Here is a 22,141-nt window from a genome sequence, read left to right as displayed (position 1 = left end):
GCCGCCTCTCCTCGCCAGCGGGGTGAAGTGGCATCACTTGATGTTTTAATTAGCATGTCCTGGTTGAGTAATGAATGGGTCTCCTTTTCATATGCTTATGGGCCATTTGGATATCTTCTTTTGTGAAATATCTATTCACACGCTTGCCCATGGTTTTTTCTTTGGGTGGACTTCTATTTTGTCCAAAAATCTTATTTTAGAACTAGTGATAGGTATTAATGATGGGGAAGCGTTACGTGTTTGGCTGCTCCCACTCTGTTTACCCCCAAGGTTATTATGCTCTGCCTTAAGTTGCTTATTAGCAGAGAGCTAATTACTAGATAATTTCATTTCCTGATGCCCTGGAGGTAATTAATGTTGGTAGGGAATGTCTAGATCCCCTCTTTCAGCTGTGAATGGCATATTAATAGGAGTGGATGAGACAGGAGGGAGACAGAGACAGTGGCCCTATCTCCTCACCCCACCCATCCGAGCAACTCTGTGCCCATCTTGTGACTGTAACAATGCACAGCCGCCCGATGATGTCAGAAATTTAGCCAAAAGGCCAGGCCTGCCTTCAGATTCTGTTGAAGCAATTGTTGGACATTGAGTACATGATTAGTGAAAACCTCTTGTTGGTCTAACACTAAGCACTTTTGCAGATACTCTCTAACATTTATCTACTTTTAAAATCATCACTTCTTTGGAGTGATAATTGGGTGGACTTCTATTTCCTCCAAAAATCTTAGGTTAGAAATAGTGATAGGTATTAATGATGGGGAAGCTTTACACTTATGTGTTTGGCTGCTCGCAACTAGAGGCACATGGTTCATCTCATGAGGCAGCCACTGCTCACCTCTGGTCATCTGGTGATGTGGTCCCATTGTTTTTCCAGAGAATGCAGAAATCTGGACTGCAGTGGATTGCTGTTTGTGAAAGGGTGGCAGGTGTTAGAATAAAGATGCCTACTCAGTGCTCTGGGGAGTTGGGCTGTCGGAAGGATTCCTTTTTCTATCTTACTGTGTGACTGACACACTGCTGTGTACATAATTTCCCAGAGATGTTTTAATTTCCTAATTCCCCGGCTCCAACTTGGCTGGTTTTAACTGTCCTGACCTCCTAGGAATTCAAACCAAACAGGCCCAGTTCTCCCAGAGCCATCTCATGAGGGTGCTGGGAGCCCGTGAATGACTGTCCCTGGACACACCAGGCCCCACAGGGACAGGAGTGTCACCGTGTCCCCTGCCTTGGCTCTTCTTGAGCTGTGTTGGTGCCCCTTACTTGCTCACACTTGTGAGGAGTTTAACTAACACTCTAAATTCAGAGTTAAGGTAGGATTGGGTTACAAATTAGAAAACTAGTTAGGGAGCTTGTGGGTCTCCTGTTAATACTTTCGTTTGACGGTTTTGACAGCTGATCCTTCAAGACTGGTTCCATTGCATGAGTTGCTCTTGAGGTCTTGGAGGCATGCACAGATCAGAGCCATGATCTTCTGAGCTAATAAGCCTGAGACACTTGTTTGGTTGAGATATAGATACAGAGATATATCTATAGATGTATGTATATCTGTTACTTCATTCATTCCAACCAGAGTCTGACTTTTGATCAATGATTTATTTATATGTATTGTAATTACTGTTTTCCGAGGGTTAAATTTCGGGCATCTTATTTCATGTTTTGCATTTACTTTTTTTTTTGCCCCGGTTCTTGTCGTGCTTTAGAAACATGAAACTTCTTTTGCTGATTGAAAGCCGTGTGCTCTCTTTTTATTCTTCTGTCACCTTGTCCCTCAAGATCTCCTCCTCGTCCCTTTCACTCTGCTGTGGTGGTTTCATCTTTGATGTGGGGAGTGAGGCGGGACGTCTCAGGCCCCGCCAGTCAGTGGGCACCTTTTCTCCTCTCTCTTCCCGGCTCTACTTTGCTCACAAGTGGCCCCACCTGCCTGTCTGGGCCAGGAGTAGCAGGCTGGAAGGAGGCACAGGGTTGGGGGAGAAGAGCACAATCAATCCCTCTCCAGTTCTTCCTTCTAACAAGACCCTCCTCCTCCAACCCCACGCTCATGCTCACACTCACCGAGCCACACCCGTGCGTGTTTCTGACGGTCTTTACTGCAGTCTCTTTTCTGGGATGTCTCCGAGGTTGGGCTGAGGGATGACACCAGGCACTTGGGCCAGGTTACCATTCTGCCTAACATGCATCTACCTGTTCACGCATCATCGGTGCCAAAGTTTCCAGAGAACAGCCAATAGCATTGTGCCGAAATACCCAGAGTCAGACATACAGTTAATTTTCCCCCAGATCTCTTTGCAGCACTATTTGTATTATGTGTAAGACCCGAGTTCACTCTTCACCAGGCTAAACCATGTGAAATGCTGTCAGAGGGAGATTTATAATGCCTCATTTTTAAAATCAGCATGAATATCAATTGGTATTATTCATTAAGGACCCTGTGCCAGGCACGTATTTCATTTAATCTTCATAACAACTCTCTGAAGTAGGTACTGTTCTTATCCCTGATTTACCAATGAGGAAACTGAGGCTAAGCGAGGTCACATATTTGAACCAGATTCTCACACCTAGAAAGCAGCAGAGCTGGGAATTGTAACAAGTCTTGCTTTTTCCACCCCACTGCTTCCTAGAGCCTTAGGAGGTTTAGCCAGTAGCGGGGTTAGTAGAAATTACAGGGTCTATTTTATACTTGAAGCTTTTACAAACCAGTCTTAGGGATTTGAATAAAGTACCTTGTGGCAAACAGGGCATTATAGTTCTAATCCTTTGACTTCTCAGTGTCATTGAGAGGATGCATTGACTCAAGTTCCTAATGGTGAAATAGAATCTTGGTCTCCCAGCCCCATCTCAGTCCACTTAATTAAATTACTAAATCACATGCTGCCTCTTTATTATGTGATTATTTCTTTAAAAATCAGTTGATTCATGGGTTCTCTTTTTCTCAATCCAATTATGGTTTCCTTGCTTTCTGAGTTGTCTAGGAGTATAATTAATGTGCAATTCTCCTTCCTATTTCAAGCCAGAATTTGAAGCTCTATTATATACAATTAGACTCGCTGTTTCTTCCATCTTTTACTTTATTGTCAGCAATTGTTTCTGACTTTGAACCTGTCCTATAATTATACAGAATTCCCTGATACTTTGGCCTTATAATTGAAGATGATAGTTGGCTAGTTGGGTATTGTGGACAGGGGGACTGTGTGAGAGAAAGAGTGATGAGGGGCTTGCCCTGGTGTGCTTGTTTCATTTTTGAAACAGATGTTAAAAGGAAATTAGAATCTAAAACTGGATAAGAGCTAGTACTTTGAAATAATGGTAAATGATGTTGGATTGCTTTAGCTATTCTAACAAGGGCCCAGAATCCTCCCACAGAAGTATAAGTCAAATAACTGGTTTAACTAACTTTATAAATTAGAATTCAATTTGGGGGGGTGGGGGAAATGGGTTATGTATATATTAAGAAATTTCTTATTTATGGGAGTTCCCTGGTGGTCCAGTGGTTAAGGCTTCACCTTCCAGGGCAGGGGGTGCAGGTTCGATCTCTGGTCAGGGACCTAAGACCCCACATGCCTCCTGGCCAGAAAACCAAAACATAAAACGGAAGCAATATTGTAACAAATCCAATAAAAACTTTAAAAATGGTTCCCATCAAAAAAAATCTTAAAAAAAAGAAATTTCTGATTTTAAAGCATTTAATATGACACTTTATTTTTGTTTCTCTAGTACATAAAGAGAAATGTGAGAAGGGAGATTTCCTCAGACTACATTAATTAGGAAAAAAAAGTTTTCTTGCATGTTGGCAGCAGAATGGTTTCTTCTCCTCTTGAAACCCATTTATTAAATATTTGTTGAAAATATGTTCAGTTTGCCTTTTCCTTCCTGCTTTTTCCTCTCATGATTTTTGTTTTTGTCTTTCAGATTCAAGACGATTGGAAATATGTTGCCATGGTGATTGATCGTATTTTTCTGTGGGTTTTTATCCTGGTGTGCATTTTAGGGACGGCAGGATTGTTTCTACAACCCTTGATGACCAGGGACGACGCGTAAGAACTAAACTGTGTGTTATTTATGAGGTTATTTGTGGGCGTTGAGGGAGAGGGGGCTCACTTTTTAGTTTTCATTGTAAAGTACACAGCATAAAATTTATCATCTAAACCACGTTTAAGTCCACAGTTCAGTGGTAAATATATTCACATTGTTATGTAACCATCACCACCATCCCACCCAACTCTAGACCAGTTAAACAATCACCCCCCGTTCTCCCCTCTCCCCAGCAACCACCATAATACTTTGTCTTTATGATTTTGACTAAGCTAAGTACTCATGTAAGTGCAATCACACAGTATTTGTCTTTTTGTGACTGGCCTGTTTCATGTTGCAGAATGTCCCTAAAGGTTCATCCGTGTTGTAGCATATTGCAGAATTTCCTTACTTTTTAAGGCTAAATAATACTCAGTTGCAAGCATACACATTTTATTGTCTATTTATCTGTTGATGGACACTTGGGTTGCTCCCAGGTTTTACCGGTTGTGGATAATGCTGCTACGAACATGGGTGTACAAATCTCTCTTCTGTACCTTGCTTTCAGTCCTTTTAGGGATATACCGAGAAGTGGAATTGTTCGATCATTTGTTAATTCTATTTTTAATTTTTTGAGGAACTGCCATTCTGTTTTCCACCAGGGCTATGCTGTTTTACATTGCCATCAACAACGCACGAGTTTCTCTACATCCTCATCGTACTTATCGTTTTCTGGGGGTTTTTTTGACAATAGCAAACCTACCGGTTGTGAAGCGGTATCTCATTGTAGTTTTGATTTGCATTTCTCTAATTATTAGTAATTTTGAGCATTCTTCATGTGTTTAGTGGCCATTCTTGTGTCTGCTTTGGAGGAATGTCTCTTCAAGATCTTTGCCTATTTTTGAATTGGGTTGTTTTTTAAGTTTTAGGAGTTCTCTTTATATTCTGGATATTAATCCTTTATCAGATACATGATTTGCAAATATTTTCTCCCATTCTGTGGGTTGTCTTCATTACTGTTGATAGTATCTTCTGATGCACAAATTTTTAAAATTTTCAAGGAGTCCAATTTGTCTGTTTTTTCATTTCTTACCTGTGCTTTTTTGTGTCATATCCAAGAAACCACTGCCAAATCTAATGTCATAAAGCATTTGTCCTGTTTTCTTCTGAGAGCTTAATTGTTTTAGGTCTTAACATGTAAGCTTTTTCTTAATAGAGGTTCCTATCATCACACTACTGGCTTTGCTTTTGGCATTTCAAAGCTTACTTATTATCCAGTTGTCTTGACTTTTGTTTAAAAAAAAGATTCACGCAAGAAAAATGTCAAGAGTATTATAGGTAAATGAACATTTAACCAGCCTTTGGATTAAGTAAAAAAAATGTCAAAGTATAATTCTTCTACAGTGATAAGTAGCATGCTGTGCTGTGGACCATGTAAAAATGGACTAATTACAGAAACTGTAGGGTTTTTTTAGTGGTGGAGACATAGCTGGATGAGAAAAAAGAAAAACCTTGCTGTTCAGAAATGGGAAGAATTGTCTGGTTCAGTATCACAACAGATTTCACAATGGTTTTCTTATTTAGCTCATGATCTCCTTGAAGTTTATATCATTTCAGCAAGACCTCACTACTATCATTTCTTACCATGCACTTTTTTAAAATTTTTACTGTTTTTCAAGAGTCCTAGGACCATGCCCTCATTTTGGATAGCCTTATTTATCTTGCATAATTCTAAATGATTAAGAGAGATTATATCCATCCATTCCATCCTAAAGGAGATCAGTCCTGGGTGTTCATTGGAAAGGCTGATGCTGAGGCTGAAACTCCAATACTTTGGCCACCTCATGCAAAGAGTCGACTCACTGGAAAAGACCCTGATGCTGGGAGGGATTGGGGGCAGGAGGAGAAGGGGACGACAGAGGATGAGATGGCTGGATGGCATCACCGACTCGATGCACATGAGTTTGGGTGAACTCTGGGAATTGGTGATGGACAGGGAGGCCTGGCGTGCTGCGATTCATGGGGTCACAAAGAGTCGGACACGACTGAGTGATTGAACTAAACTGAACTGGAGAGAGATTATTCTTAGCCACACATTCGTTGTTAATGAGCCTTCAGAACAGGATTTCTGACCCTTAGGACTGGTAACATTTGGGGCCAGATTAATTCTGTGTTGAGGGGCAGATCTGTCCTGTACACTGTAGGATCTTTAGTAGCACCCTGGCCCCTACGCACTAGATGCCAATAACATAACCCCACCCCTTGCCAGGTACAATGACCAAAGATGTCTCCAAGGATTTTAAGTGTCCCCTCAGAGACAAAACTGCCCCTGGTTGAGAACCATTGCTTTAGATAAATTATTAAACAGAGCATATCCCATACTCTACTTCTGAATCTGAGTACTGGCAAAAGATGATGATTTACAGAGACTGTTTTAATCTTCTCACTAGTCATTATGATGTTTTTCCTATGCAAAAACAAAACTGACAAAATTGCAGCCCACCGTGACTCGTGTTTCAATAAGCTAAAAGAGATTTCTATAAAATGTATTTACATGTAAATTTTTTAAGTAAGGCTTCCATGGTGGCTCAGCTGGTAAAGAATCCACCTGCAATGCAGGAGACCCCAGTTCGATTCCTGGGTCAGGAATATCCACTGGAGAAGGGATAGGGTACCACTCCAGTATTCCTGGGCTTCCTTGGTGGCTCAGCTGGTAAAGAATTCACCTGCAATGCAGGAGACCTGAGTTTGGGAAGATCCCCTGGAGAAGGGAAAGGCTACCCACTCCAGTATTCTGGCGTGGAGAATCTCATGGACTGTATAGTCAGTCCATGGGGTCCCAAAGAGTCGGACACGACTGAATGACTTTCACTTTTTAAAGTAAGGGTAATGGAGATATAAGAAGAAGGATCGGGGATATAGACAAGCTGTGACAACCAGCAGACTTATTTAAACTCATCAAATCAGGAGACTGTCACTCATTAAATAGCATTAAACACCTGCCTACAATAAAATGCAAATTAGATAGGATCCCCTCTGCCTTCCAAAGAGTGTTGACTTGAACTTAGACCTGTTGCTTACTAAAAATAAATAAGGTATCTGTTGTGTCAAGAGCTAAGAACTCTAAATTGAATGCAAGATTTCTATCAGTATTTTCCTCCTGGTCATAGCTGAATCAGGAAAATTTAGAGATGAAATTTTAACTTGTCTACCAGTGATACATGATACTATACTGAATAAGTAGTAATAGACTAAGACTAGATTATGTCTAAAGGCCCTCACAACTCTAATATTCTACTACTGTACTGTAATTTTTGGAAGGAAAGAGGTAAAACTGAAACATCACAGGTATGTAACAGTGTGCTTATACATAATTAGAATATCACCTTTAATATTAGAAGATGGTTTTCTCACAGAACAATTCAGTAGTATACACAGACGTGTTCTTAAAATGGGATTCACTTAGTTGTAGTGGACACTTCTAAGGTCAAGGATCAAAAGATGCTACCAGAATTTATATAAAAAGGTGGTCCTATTAATTGTGCAAAAAGTAGACAAGAGAATTGAAATAATGTTAGGGATATGCTATACTGCACGTCCATAGGAATTGTCTATTGTATGACCTGATAATGGAAGGTAAGCTGTAAAAATAGTTAATAATTGTTTAGTTTAAGCATCTACAAAATAAAGTAAGCCTTAAAGGAATTCCCAATTCCCATTTTTCATTTTTTAAAAATACTGGTTATAAAAAAGCTGCATCATATTCAATCATTATCATACCAAGTAGCCAGCTTACTTAAAACAACAGTATACTGTAGCTGTTATGCAGTAAATACAGGACAGAGAGAATTTTTAAATGTGTACTTTTACCAAATGAAATCAGTCTTCAAATACAACAGGATTTTCCAGCACAGTCAAAAGATGAACTTCACTGCTGATTACAAAGTAGAATTATTTGCCAGGATACAAACATTAGATTTTTATTAGTTCAGTTTAGATAATATTTTGTGCTATTATTTTTAGAAGATCAAATATTATTCACTCAGTTACTACTTCAGTCATGCAGCTAAATATTTTAATGGGCAATCTATTGAGATAAACTGATGCTGGTTGCATCAAATTTTAAACACAATTTACATTTTTGTAATTCATAGGTGCCATAAGAAATATGTGCCTTTTAACTAAATTCCTACTACAACCCCTTGGAAAGTGTCACTTATTTTCATTTCCAATATGAATTGGTACTATTATATTTGCCCATTTATAGATAACAGGAACAAAAAGCCCAAGAGATCCAACAACTGAAACTAGAAGAAAAGTCCACAGAAACATCCGATCAAGAACCTGGGCTATGAATTTCCAATCTTCAACAACCTGTACCAAAAAAAAAACAAAAACCAATGTTAAATAATTAAGACACAATTTGTAAATTTACACGTCAACTTATAATACAAGTGGCTTATTTTAATCGATTTTTAATAAAATATAGTACTGCATATCTTACAATAAACTTTAAAAATATTTTAAATTCTTACTATATATAGTTATTTCTATTAATTATTCTGGCCCAGGAGTGTTTGTTTTAATTTTTAAAGACAATCCAGCCTGAAGTTAATCTCATGACAAATGAAAAGTTGGTTCAGAATAATATACATTCAACAGCTGTTAATCTTCTTCCTCGCCTCACTTGCTTTATTTAGTTCTGGATTTCCTAGGGACCATTTTAACCTAAGCTCATGAGTTCAGATCAAACTGGTCAATCCTAAAGGAAATCAACCCCGAATATTCATTGGAAGGACTGATGCTGAAGCTGAAACTACAATACTTTGGCCACCTGATGTGAAGAACTGACTCATTAGAAAAGACCCTGATACTGGGAAAGACTAAAGGCAAAAGGAGAAGGGGATGGCAGAGGATGAGATGGTTGGATGGCATCACCAACTCAATGGACATGAATTTGAGCAAATTCCAGGACATAGTGGAGGACAGAGGAGCCGGGCATTCTGCAGTCCATGGAGTCACCAAGAGTCGGACATGACTTAGCAACCGAACAACAATAACATGAGTTCAGATCTGCCAGCAGAGAGCGCATTCCCTCCCCGTTTTTGCAGCCCAAGCAGAGAGCTGGCTCAGCAGGTGTGAGTGACCTCAAGGAAAGGGCAGGCTGAGACCAGGCCCTGAGCACCAGAGGGTCCTACTCAACAGGCCATGTCCTTGACCATGGGCTTCCTTAGCCCCTGCTATGAAGCATGGAGTCTTCTATAGGAACTGTGCACCAAAGTTTCAGGATAATGTAAAATTTAGAGGATTATAAAACCCTACAGCTTCTCTACTTTCAAGTTTTTTCCTTGAAAATAAACCCCCTTTACTGGTCTCATGGAAGGTGCCCTGACCCTGCTGTACAACACTTTGCAGACACTCATTAAATACAGTCTAGGGACTTCCCTGGTGGTCCAGTGGTTAAGACTCTGAACTTCCAATGCAGGGAGTGTGGGTTTGAGTCCTGGTCGGGGATTTAAGGTCCCACATGCTGCACTGATTGGCCAAATAAATAAATCCTATTTCAATCCATACTATTACCTAATATCTGTATTTTTTAAGACTCCTTTGATGGCTTCACCTTATAAACTAATTTAACTAGATACTTACATCAAATAGAAACTTTATGTTTCACAAGTATTAAAAGTTTATAGATTAATACAACATTGTAAATCAACTATACTTGAGTAAAATTTTTTTTAAAGTTTATTAGAAACATATGTCAGTGTCCCTTTGCGGGAGAGGGCTGGTATTTTACCAGATTAATTCCATCTGCTTACCACACCTGCTAGAAATTTTTCCATTTAACAAAGTTTTCGAGATTAGAATTCATATACATATTTTATGTTAGGTACTATTTTATTTTCTTTTTATTTACAATATAATATTAGTTTCAGGTGTACAATAGTCATTCAAAATTTTTATAGATTATACTCCATTTAAGTTATTGTAAAATATCAGCTAGGGACTTCTCTGGTGGCACAGTGGATAGGAATCCGTCTGCTGATGCAGGGGACAGGGGTTCAATCCCCAGTCCGGGAAGATTCACTTTCTGAGGAGCAACTAAGCCCATGCTCCACAGCTACTGAGGCAGCATGCCCTAGAGCCTGTGCTCCACAACAAAGAGCACCCCTGCTCTCCGAAACTAAGAAAGTAATGAAGACCTGGCACAGCCAAAAAGATACACATTTAAAAAAATATTTCCTGTGCTGTACAATATATCCTGATAGCATTTTTACATATAGTAACCTGTACCTCTTAATCCCCTGGCCTGTCTTGCCCCCTTTTTCCCTTTCACCACTGGTAACCTCTAGTTTGTTTTCTGTACCTGTGAGAAAATTCATATAATTTTAATGCAACTATTAAAAGTAAATTCAATTATAAAAAGTCGTTATTATAGTCATACCTTTAAAAATATTACACAAGAGAAATAAAGAATAGTGACAAGACTGAAATATTTTGAAAAGAACACCAGTTCAATAACACATTAATAAAATGTATTCATAGTTTAATTCTTGCATTTTAAAAATTAAATAAGGACCTAGTGAGTTATTTTTGTATAACAATGTTTGGAGCAAATTTTGTTTTTAAGAAATTAAGCATATTATTAAATACTAGACATATATCTGATGTATAATGCATAACACCTGAGACATTATTGCTATTAAGTTCACTAACATTCTCTTGTAAGCGAACAACAAGAGGATTCTAGAAAAATATCTTGGGTGTATTTATAAAGCCTACATTAGAGTCATTCTTTAAAAAACTAAATTCACTTTTGATAAATTACAATGCAGTTGTGCCTGCAGATGACCATAGAATTCAGAAACAAAGTTACTGAAGATCAAATTCAAACAGTTAATCCTGTTAGCCAAAGCTAACTATGCCTTAGGAAAACAGAACACCAGAATCACACAGCGTTACTAAAAGCATTCCAGCGCAGACTTCAGGAACAGACTTGTGGACATGGTGTGGGAAGGGGAGGGTGGGGCGGATTGACAGAGTAGCATGGAAGCATATACACACCGTATGTAAAATAGAGAGCCAGTGGGAATCTGCTGTGTGACACCGGGAGCTCAGCCCAGTGCTCCGTGACAACCTGGAGGGGTGGGATGGGGTGGGAGACGGGAGGGAGGTTCAAGAGGGAGGGGACATATGTGTACCTGCGGCTGATTCATGTTGATATATGGCAGAAACCAGCACAATATTGTAAAGTAATTATCCTCCAATAAAAAAAGTCATCCAAGATGCGAATGGGGGAAAAGGAGATGTGAGATTTGTGTATATGCCACATTTTGCAGATGTTTTCACTGAAATTTTAGTAACAGTCTTTTACAAAACAGTCTGTAAATATCTCTGGCCCTCAATCTATACTTAGTCTTAAGGGTCATGCCAGGGGCCTGACTTCGAATCAAAACAGACATGGATTTGTAAATACATGTGGTCACAGACCTCACGGACATCGGTCTCCTTCATGACGTGTCTTGTGATATAGCGAACGGAATCCAGTGCAGCTTCCAGGGCGTTTCTAGAAGATCTGGGTCCACGGCTGCTCCGAGCTTCCTCCTTCTGACTGAAGTACCTGTCTACGTGACTTCGCATGCAAAGCAGTTTCGGTAGCTTGTGAAGAAATATCTTGCGGACCCACGGAGCCATAGCGTCGTGCGTTGAGGAAGAACGGTGATGAATGTTGATAGCAAAGACAGTGACCATGATAGACAGTGTCACAAAAATCATCGTGAACACCAGGTACTCTCCAATCAGAGGTATGACTTTGGAAGATGAGGGTATGATCTCTTCAATAACGAGAAGGAAGACAGTCAGAGACACAAGTACTGAAGTGCAGAGACAGATCTTTTCACCTTCATTTGAAGGAAGATAGAAGACAAGTACAGTTAAAAATGAGAGCCCAATACAGGGTATAATGAGGAACAAGGTATAAAAGAGAGGCAGACGCTTAATTACAAACGAGTAAGTGATGTAAGGATACCAGCAACAGCTGTCGGTTCTGTTTCCTTTGCTCCCTGTTGCGCTGACAATTTCCCATTCTCCATTATCAAAAAAATCTCTCTTGTCTACATCTTGGTCCTCCAAAATTATATCAACCTGTGATCCATCGTAAGTCCAAGACCCAAATTTCATGGAACAGTTTTGGAGATCAAATGGGAAAAATGTGACGTCGATGGTACATGAACTTTTGTAGTTTGCCGGTGGAGTCCAGGTCACCGTGCCGTCGTACCTGACGACGGTTTTGGTACTGGCCCCTTCAAAACGTCCATCTGCACTGAAATACACACACACACAGTAACAAGGCAGAGAGTGAACAACCCGGGCGTATGTTTTACAAGCCTAATGTCTATAAGAAAGCTTACATTATAGCATGAAATATTCTTAAAATTATTACACTTGAGATATACCTACAACATGTAGGGGAATCTAGAGTCCTTAAATATCTAACTCTACTGAAGTCGAACCACTGTTTCCATGTCTACTCCAGGACCAACAGATCTGTATTTACAGAATCTAGAGATTCATGTAGTTGAAATGATCTCACTTTGATTACACACAAAAGGTAATTGGCGCTAGTGGTAAAAAACCAATGCAGGAGATGCAAGAGACACGGGTTTGAGCTCTGGGTCAGGAAGATTCCCCTGGGGAAGGAAATGGTGACCCACTCCAGCATTCTTGCCTGGAAAATCTCACGGACAGGGGAGCCTGGTGGGCTACAGTCCATGGGGTCGCAAAGAGTCAGACACGACTGAAGCGACTTAGCATGCATGCACACACAAAATATAACTAGGCTGTTTATAACAGTGGACATGCATAGAGCCAGAACCTGAATCCATATTCCTAGACCCACTCCCTCCAGTGATTGTCCCCCTCCATGACAGATACTGGACACTTCCTACAGTCATGGGGAAAGAACAACCATCCCAAGCTGGGCAGAGCCCTGGAAAACAGCTGTCCCTCTCGAAGTCTGTTACCACGTGAACTCACACACTGGAGAAGTCTAGCGGGAAACACCACCACCAACATGAGCTATCTTTATTGTTCTCTATGTTAAAATTCATGTAGCTTTTGCACACTCCTCTGCAATATATCCATGTTAAATATAAAACTGCAGTGACTTCGAGTAAAATGATGCTTCAGGAAGCTGCATCGTGCTACCTTGCAGCTCTGTTCACTCTTTCCATGTTGAGAAGCATGGAGGTAAAGGTTTAAAAAGTGAGAAACATTTTTGCTCAGCCTTTGCTCTGTCCTCATGCCAATGCCCTTTTGCAAATAACATAAAGTACATTAGGATGAGCACAGATTCCCCAGTGTCCTGGAGTGGTTGGTCCTAGAAAAAAATGAAACTGTCATCCAGAAATACCCTCTCCCCTAAGTCAAAAACCATAATTGAAACACATTTAGGTAGAATACTCATTAATACGAGCTAATAATCAACCCAACATTCCTCACTGTGGGAAAATTATGACAACATAATTTTCAAAATTATTGAAACATCAAGCAAACATCTAAACGTCTAAGCAAAATTAAAAGGATGTGCATTTAAACATAAAGTATGACCTTAACTATTTTAAAAAAATAATACCAAAAAATCTGGAAGGCAGTCAGCAAATATGTAGGCTTGAAAATAGGAGGTAAATAGGAATGTCAGGCTGGTTTACTATGAACACCTCCACCCCCACCACCACATGTGAGCTGTGATCTTAGACAAAACATAACTACCCTTGGCCTCCATTTTCTCATGTGGCACATAAATGTAGTCATCCCTAGTTCGTGAGGTTATCTTGAGACTCAGATGGCTAGAGCACGCACGGCACTGAGCGCACTACCAGGCAGAGTAAGTTCACTGTGCAGGTAAGCCAGCAGCTGTGGCTGGCTCCATGTGCTGGGCTCACGGGACTGACTATGTTTCCCCCAACTTCTTCATACCTTCCTGGACTTTCCAAATGGATTACAAATTTTTAAAATCCAAGAACACTTTTATGATCAGAAAATAATTCACAAGAAAAATGGAGAGAATCCACAGAACATATTTGTAGGCTCACGAAACAAAAGAACACAAGATTAAGTCATGGGACTTTACGTAGGCAAACAATGTTCAAAGGGAATAAAAAAAAAATACTGGTGCCTAATGGTGATATGACTTCTTTCTTAAGAAAACATAAAATGGTATTTTGACTATAACTTACTTATCAAACAAAACGATATCTGGAGTCCAGAGAGAGTCTGAAGGGACACGTATAAGTTTTATTCCACCGTAGTCATCAGGGTTCCATCTTAACTTCACATCTATCCACTCCTTTAAAACAAAGAAACCTGAATCAATTTCAATAAAAGCAATAGCCAAAAACAGTGAAAACTCTACTGTTTTTGCCAAACTCAGATATTTTAGACACGAAGTCACCTCTACTCCCAGCAGAGAAAACTCACCTCCACATCCTTCTTATGGGCACTGGGGGACAGCCCTGTCCCCTCTTGAGGTGGCTGTAACTATGGCCCTCATGAGACAGGTGAGGACCAGAGCTGGGTGCGTTCATTGCTCTGCTCGACACCTCTTCTACCAGCTAACCATACCCAGGAGCTACAGCCTGGTCCAGGCCAGGCAAAGGTCCAGGTTCAAGGAAAACATTCTCTTTTCTAGCCGTTTTGTCATTGACTTAGCTGGACTAGGCCATGCAAAGAGCAGACAGATTTATGACACATTCCACATAGTTAAACACACCATCCCACCTCCACATGGTAATAATTCTGTGATCAGGTAAAGACTTGCACCCCAAGGAAAGCACATACGCCTTTAAAGAGTTTGGGGCTAGAGAACTGGTAGTAAGTATTAAAAATCAGGGACAGGACTTCCCTGGTAATCCAGTGGTTAAGAGTCCACCTACCAATGCAGGGGACACGGGTTCCATCTCTGCCTGGGAAGATTCCATATTCTGCAGGGCAACTAAACCCCTGCACCATAACCACTGAAGCCCCCGTGCCCCAGAGCCCATGCTCCACAACGAGAGATGCCACGGCAATGGGTCTGTGCACCGCAACAGAGAGTAGCCCCCGCTCTCTGCAACTAGAGAAAGCCTGTGCGCAGTAATGAAGACCCAGTGCAATCAAAGATAAATAAAATCAGGGGTAATAAAGAACAAACAAAGGGAAGCACTCAACAGCACTTGGGCACATATGACGGTCCAGAAACAGAAAGAAAGAAAAACTCCTTTATATAAAAGGGACTATGAAAATAAAAATAAATCATTACATTCTTGCCTGCTCCCATCTCACTCAGAGTAAAAACCAAAATCCTACAGTGGCCTAGAAGCCACTACTCATAACCTATGCTAGGAGTACCCATCGGCCTCTGGTAGCTTCACTGACCTCATCTCCCACTCCCATCCCATGGCCACTCACCCCTAGCAGCTGGCTTCTTTGCTACTCCCTCAACACACCAGGCACCTTCCAACCTCAGGGCCTTTGCACGTTTGTGTCCCTCTGCCTGGACACTCCTCCCCCAGATACTTGAGTGGCTTGCTTCTTCTTCAAGTCTTTGTTCAAATCTTACCTTCTCAGTGGCACTTCTCCTGCCATCCAATTTAAAAGTCCAGTCCCCAGCACTTCCTGTCTGCCTTTTCAGTATTTTTCTCCAAGCTTATCAGCTTGAAAAGTACTATACAACTTCCTATTTATCCCACTGCCCCCCATTGGAATGACGTTCCTTGAGGGCTAGACTTCTGTCTGTTTTGTTCACTGCTGCTTCCCCAGTGCCCAGAACAGTGCCTGCCAAATGCTAGGCACTCAGTATTAACTGCATGAATACAAGACTCCATCTCCCTCACTTTTCTGCCTCCTGCTTGTCCACCGAGACCAAATATTCATGTCCCTTCTGTGCTACAAACTCTGTAATAACAATGGCACCAGTTAACAGTTACATGGCCCTTCAAATTCAATACATACCTGTTTCAACCAGACATTGGTTGTCATTAACTGATTTTTCTCATCCTATAAAATAAAAAAATTTAAAAGGTTGATTATTTCAATTACAGAAATGATAATTCTCTAAGAATTTTATCAGATTTTATATAAGCACTCCTCTCTATAGAATAGTACATTCTGTTCATCAATCCGGTTCTCTAGAAAAGCAGGATCTTTTTTTCCAGCCTAATCTCACATTATTCCTTCCAACATACTCTGTATTTCAGATAACCTGCCATAAAGGCCACCATTGGCATTTTCCCATTTAACGTTAATAGTCTCAAAGACTACATTTCCTTAAATCTAAGATGCAATCTAAGAAGCACAGCATTATTTTATGTACTTAGCACTAAGGAAGAAAGAAAAAGGCTGATAATGAATTGTAAGCTGTCGTTAATTATAAGACATCTTGATTTCAGAAGTACTAAAACGTGGGGAAATGTACATCCTACAATTGGTGAGATACAGTGTATGCATTCTTGAGGGGCTATAACTTGTCATTTGCTTCTGCAAAGGCACAAATGTCAATCTCTCTATGGAGCTGTTATGTAGAAAAAGTGTGGAGGTCAGAGACTTGGATGTTAAATTCATAAAGCTTTTACATCCGACTTTTCTAGAGAACCAGAGGTCCTTGCCACTTAGACCTTCCTATTGTCTCATCTTTGCTTATGCCAGTCCTTCACTGAATTTTCAAGGCCTAATTAAAGTGGCAGCTCTTCCATTAAATTTTACTGAAATATCATAGAGCCAACTGCACCACTAAAAGATCATCATGGTCATCAACCACAAACGGACCTTGTATAGGATACAATGCTCAGAGCACAGAGACCCACAGAAGCCAAGGCAGTCGCTACAGTTGGGGAAACAGGATGGGGTATAAATAGCTTAGGTGACTAGAGTATCCCCATTGCCTATCCCATCCAAACAACACATGAAGGTCCTAGGAGAAAGGAGCAGGACAGAAAAAAGCATACCCCTAGGCACAAAGGCAGCTGTTAGTCCCTACATGGAGAATGGGTCCTAGGAAAGAGCATGGCCATCCCGCTTATGGTGTGTTTTCCAAACAGCAATTTTCCTCGATTAAAATACTAGCGCTGGAAAGGAACTAGAGATTTTTTCTATCATAATCCCTTCATTTTGCAAACGTGGAAACTGGCCCAATGGAAACTTGCTTAAAATCACACCACCAGTTTGTGGGTAAAATCTACTCTAGAACTCAAAACTCCCAAATTTAAACCCTACACCACCAGCTCTACTGCCCACCCCAAAGTCACACACCATCCAGAATAACTGCTGAGCCCTCTATTAGAATATGCCTTTCAGGCAGAAGTTCTAAACAGAGGCATCAAAAATTAGGGGAGTTTTGGTAAACACATAATAGGCATGCTGCATGCCAGTAGGTCATCTGTGAGACTCTGATGAAAATTATAGACCATTTCCCCAGAAAATGTGAACACACATCAATTTTACGCTGTGAGGTAGGACCTAGTCAGTACTTAGTATCTTCAACAGTAACATAGATAAAAGAATAATCCATAAATTCACAACTGGCTCAAAAGATGTGGAAGTAGCCATTGACTCAGGGGATATAGCTTATTTCAATCTCAAGTGTCTCTCGAGCATCTGTCGTGTGTTTAACCCAGTGGAGGATGCAACTGAGGAAAGAAAAGTGTAAGATGACACTCAAGAGGAAACCACAAATAAATGAAATGTTAATACTCATAAGCAAAGCAGAAAAGTTTTAGGATTAGTAGATTGATTTTAACCTGACCATAAAAATAAAATCAAAACAAACAAGCCAACACTGAGGTTTTAACAAGAGAGCGAGAACACAATGGAACGGGAATCTGAGGAAACTTCCAGAGCCACTAAACATGACCACAAGGTTGCAGGGCAAAGACTTCAGCGATGGAAAGGAACATAAACCTACTGATAAGCAATTCAGTGAAATTCTGGTCTCAATGTCCAGGACCCTTGGCCCTCATCTTCCTTCACTACAGTCCCCCTACCCTCCCACTGCCATGACTGTACATTTTCTGGGCTGTTCTCTTAAGAGGCCACCCTTCCTCAACTTCTCTGCTTGGCTAACCCACCCACTTTCTATGAATGTTTTTGAAGGATCAGGCTCCTGCTCTCTCTGCTTTAAAAACGCACCAATTCAAAGCTTTTAACAATCACCCCTAGGCCAGTAATTCCAAAATGACATCCTCAGCCTTGTCTCTCACTTCAGACCCAGACTTGACCTTCCAGGGGCCTTGCCAACATTTTCTTTTGAATGCACCACGATGGCCTCATAGCAAAAGCAAATCCATCATCTTCTCTGTCCTGCCTCCATCACAACTAGGTTTTACTTTCCAATTGGTTACCCTTCTAACCATCCAGGCTTCAGAATCAGACGCCTCCCCCCATACTCAGTGGTCAAGTCCTGTTCCTTCTTATATGTGGTCTTCTAACTTGCCTCTCAAGCTTCTAATCTTTCCCTCCTCAAAGCCATGTATTTGTATTAATCTTCCTAAAGTTCTGCTTTTACCATGTCTGTTACCCATCAGATCTCTCATTCACTCAGCATTTACTCTGTGCCAGACACCATGTTAGAAGAGACACAAGGACTAAGGCTCACTCTGCCTTAGTGAGGAGACAGCACATGAGTGCCAGTCAGTGTAACTGGATCAGAGGAGAGACTGTCTTCAGAAGTTTGGATTTCAGAGTCTGACAGACGAATTTGGCCTTGCAGGAAAATGGCTTGTGCTGAGAAGGAAAGTCCCCCAAACAGTGACGGCAGGAGCAAAGGCACAGTGGCAGCCAGGTATCACTCGCCACCTCCTCTCCCGTCCAGTCACACCATTGATCTGAACCGCTCAACAAAAAGGCTTAGCATCACTTATGTAATCACTGTGATCATCCTGTTCCTTGTTATTAAAGTTCTTTCTTCTCTGCATGCCAGATCCTATGCTTAGCACAAGGCCAGCTCAAGCACTCTGACTTCTTTGATAGTCTCAGTCACCAAGATCTGAATAGCCAGATTTCTGTGACATCACGCTTTAGTACTGCAGTGTTCTACCCTTACTCCATTTACATGCTAACGATCCCAACTGGAAAGAAAGGTTGAAAGCAAGTCCTAGTAACTACATCCTACTTCCCTATTTTTAATTTATATTTAAAATCTCCCTGGATTGCCCTGCAAAGGATCAAGCACAGAATCCATATTGATTGATCTTTCTGGAAGGAATGTGGTGACCTATATTAATCAACAGACTTCAAAAACTGTATATCTTTTGATTCACCACCTTCCTTGCTTATTATGTACAAATATATTCATCATTGTCATTTATAATAGGAAAAATTGGGAACAATTTTACAAAAGTTTCTGCTATTATAAAAGAATGTTTAAAATAAATTATAAATTAAATATAGCCATTAAAAATTAATTTAAAGATTATGTATTAACATAAAAAATGTTCATCACATAACAATAGGGGAAAAAGTAGTAATCAAAATTATATCTAAAATAATATCACAATTTTATAACGTACTCATAAAGAAAAAACTGGCAAGAAATACAACCAAACATGACCAGTGGTCACCTCTGGGTGGTAGAATTACAGTCAATTTTTGTTTTCTTATTTGTATTTTTTTGAACTTTCAAAACTCTTTCCAAAAACCATGCACTGCTTCTATAATCAGAAAATAAAGGCACACTTATGTTACACACACACACACACACACACACACAAATACTTGTCAACTATTCTGGGAACACAACAGGGAAATAATTATTGATTAATATGATCAGAACAAGAAGAAACTAGATTGAAAATTAGTGTGAACCTTTTAGTTTAAAATAGAATCTCTTGACAACAAAAACAAGTTTATGAAGAGAATTTACTTCCTGGTAAATCTCACATGAAAAGATCTCAGAAACACTGTAAGTGTGATACTAAAGCAATAATCTGTTGAGATCCTTTTTGGTTCTAAAAATCTACAACTCTAACTCTTGGATTTTTTCTTTTAAAATTTTGATCTTTTGGTCATATTTTTAAAACACATTTAAGGAGAAACTTCCATATAAAATATTTAATCACTTCGAATTTATTAAGAATAGGCCTATTTTAATCACCAAATGAGATAAAATGATTTCTAAACTCTACCAGATTACATAAACATACAGTATTCCTGTGTCTGCAGTGTAATCATTGTTTTTCCCTGGTGAGCTCCTTGAGGACAACGGCCGTGTTCATTCACCCGTTATCTCTGTGGCCTGGCACGGCGCTTGCGTGCACAAGACGCTCTGCATAAACCTGTGTGAAACGAATACATAATGACGCGCACACCTACCACATCCACTAACTGAGATATTGCGAGGCCGAACTTTATTTTTATTCTGTCATTCAGGTGTTCCACAGGACGAACCCATCTTTCGTAGTCTTGAAATAAATCCTTAAACAAACTATCTTCGTGTTTGGCAACAACGGATGGTTCAGCTAATCCTGTACAACAAATTTTTGGAAGTTAGTGGATTGGCTTCTCTCCCATGAAACACATAGACTTTTAAAAAGTTCAGCATTACGAATGAACCAAAGGGGGCGACAGAGGATGAGATGGTTGGATGGCATCATCGACTCAAAGGACATGAGTTTGAGCAAACCCTGGGAGATCGTGAAGGACAGGGAAGCCTGCATGCTGCAGTCCATGGGGTCACAAAGAGTTGGACGCGACTGAGCGACTGAACAACAACAAAGTATTATTTAGGCTATTGACATAGGAGATTTTAATATAAAATATTAATACAAATGTTTGTGATCCAGGAGGGACACTCTGGCTCAGATCTATTTCTTAGTTAAATCAGATTATTCACATGGAAATAGGCTGAGTTCCATAAGAAGCACTCAGTACTTAACACAGAGTAATTTAACACCTAAGTAACAAAAGCTTTTAAATTACCAGGGCTGGGGGGTTGCTTGTCATAAAACTCCAAACCTAGAAAACAGATGTATTAAAATGTATTGGTAAACTGGTGCCAGTGGTAAAGAACCCACCTGCCAATGCAGAAGACATAAGAGACGTGCTTCAATCCCTGAGTCTGGAAGATCCCTGGAAAAGGAAATGGCAACCCACTCCAGTATTCTTGCCTGCAGAAACCCATGGACAAAGGAGCCTGGCAGGCTATAGTCCACTCGGTTGCAAAGAGTCGGATACGACTAAGCAACTTAGCATGCAGCATAAATATAAAATAAACCTGCTTTAATTTGTTGTTGTTGTTCAGTCACTATGTCGTATCCAACTCCTTGAGACCCCATGAACTGTATGCTTTAATTTAAATGCATTTAATATATACAAACACATAAATATTGAGTAAATTATTCAGCTTTGTCATATCTTTGCTACACATTGTATACAATTACCTTAGGGTTCAAGACTTAAAAAAAAAAAAGACAAAATTTTAAAAGTTTGAGATGCCATAGCCAAAGATTAATTAGATTTATGGATCATAGTAATGTTTACACTTCTACTGAGTTTAAATATGTCTCTTTAAAGAAATGGGTTTTTAGTGTTTTATGGACACTGGAGTGTATCTGTTAGGAAATGTGGAATCCGTGAAATTCAAGGATGATATTTACTCAAAACTCATGATTTTACAAAGAAAAAACACTTATTTAAAACAAAATGTCAATGGCTTATTTATCATAAAGTATATATTGCAGGTTTGGAGTAGCTAGTGTTGATCTTTCTCTAACCTGAAAAAATGATTTGACAGAAAATTAGCACTTTCACAAAATCTCTTTTTGTTATGAGAGACCATGTTTTCTATGTAGAGCTATTAAAAAGTATCTAGTTATTTTAGCTAGAGGAAATCCATCCTCTGATTTTCTCTCACTGCCTATTCCTTAATTAATAGAGCAGCTCAGTCTTCAGAGTTTATGTCTTGCTTCCCTAGGCTATGTAAGATATTTGATTTAACCTATAAATACCATAAGTTTGTGCCATGCCTCTGTAAAAGTCTCCTGCTGAAATGCACAGTATTGGAGCTATTGCAATTCAATTAGAATATTATACATGAAGGAGTCATTCTCTGTAATGTTTAAAAGCTGTTAATTTCAGAGGTTAAAGTTAAAATAGCATTATT

The 22,141-nt window shown here is 39.8% G+C and overlaps 2 protein-coding genes across 2 annotated transcripts in view; one reads left to right on the top strand and one right to left on the bottom strand.

Moving 5' to 3' along the window:
* CHRNA3 (cholinergic receptor nicotinic alpha 3 subunit) overlaps window positions 1-8,542 on the top strand; it is a 19,293-nt gene extending 10,751 nt beyond the window's left edge. The window contains exons 6-7 of the mRNA XM_014478579.2: window positions 3,907-4,031; window positions 8,276-8,542. Coding sequence (XP_014334065.2) covers window positions 3,907-4,031; window positions 8,276-8,279 — 129 coding nt within the window. The 3' untranslated portion in view covers window positions 8,280-8,542. The remainder of the gene's footprint in view (window positions 1-3,906; window positions 4,032-8,275) is intronic.
* Window positions 8,036-22,141, bottom strand: part of CHRNA5 (cholinergic receptor nicotinic alpha 5 subunit) — a 27,999-nt gene continuing 13,893 nt past the window's right edge. The window contains exons 2-6 of the mRNA XM_005887619.2: window positions 20,353-20,504; window positions 16,000-16,044; window positions 14,247-14,356; window positions 11,500-12,331; window positions 8,036-8,382 (exon numbers count right to left, since the gene is read on the bottom strand). Of these exons, the coding sequence (XP_005887681.2) occupies window positions 8,221-8,382; window positions 11,500-12,331; window positions 14,247-14,356; window positions 16,000-16,044; window positions 20,353-20,504 (1,301 nt within the window). The 3' untranslated portion in view covers window positions 8,036-8,220. The remainder of the gene's footprint in view (window positions 8,383-11,499; window positions 12,332-14,246; window positions 14,357-15,999; window positions 16,045-20,352; window positions 20,505-22,141) is intronic.

The sequence above is a fragment of the Bos mutus genome, chromosome 21 (assembly GCF_027580195.1).
Source record: "Bos mutus isolate GX-2022 chromosome 21, NWIPB_WYAK_1.1, whole genome shotgun sequence".
Classification (NCBI taxonomy): domain Eukaryota; kingdom Metazoa; phylum Chordata; class Mammalia; order Artiodactyla; family Bovidae; genus Bos; species Bos mutus.
Note: the sequence above shows the minus strand (reverse complement) of the source record. Positions and strands in the feature narration are given on the sequence as shown.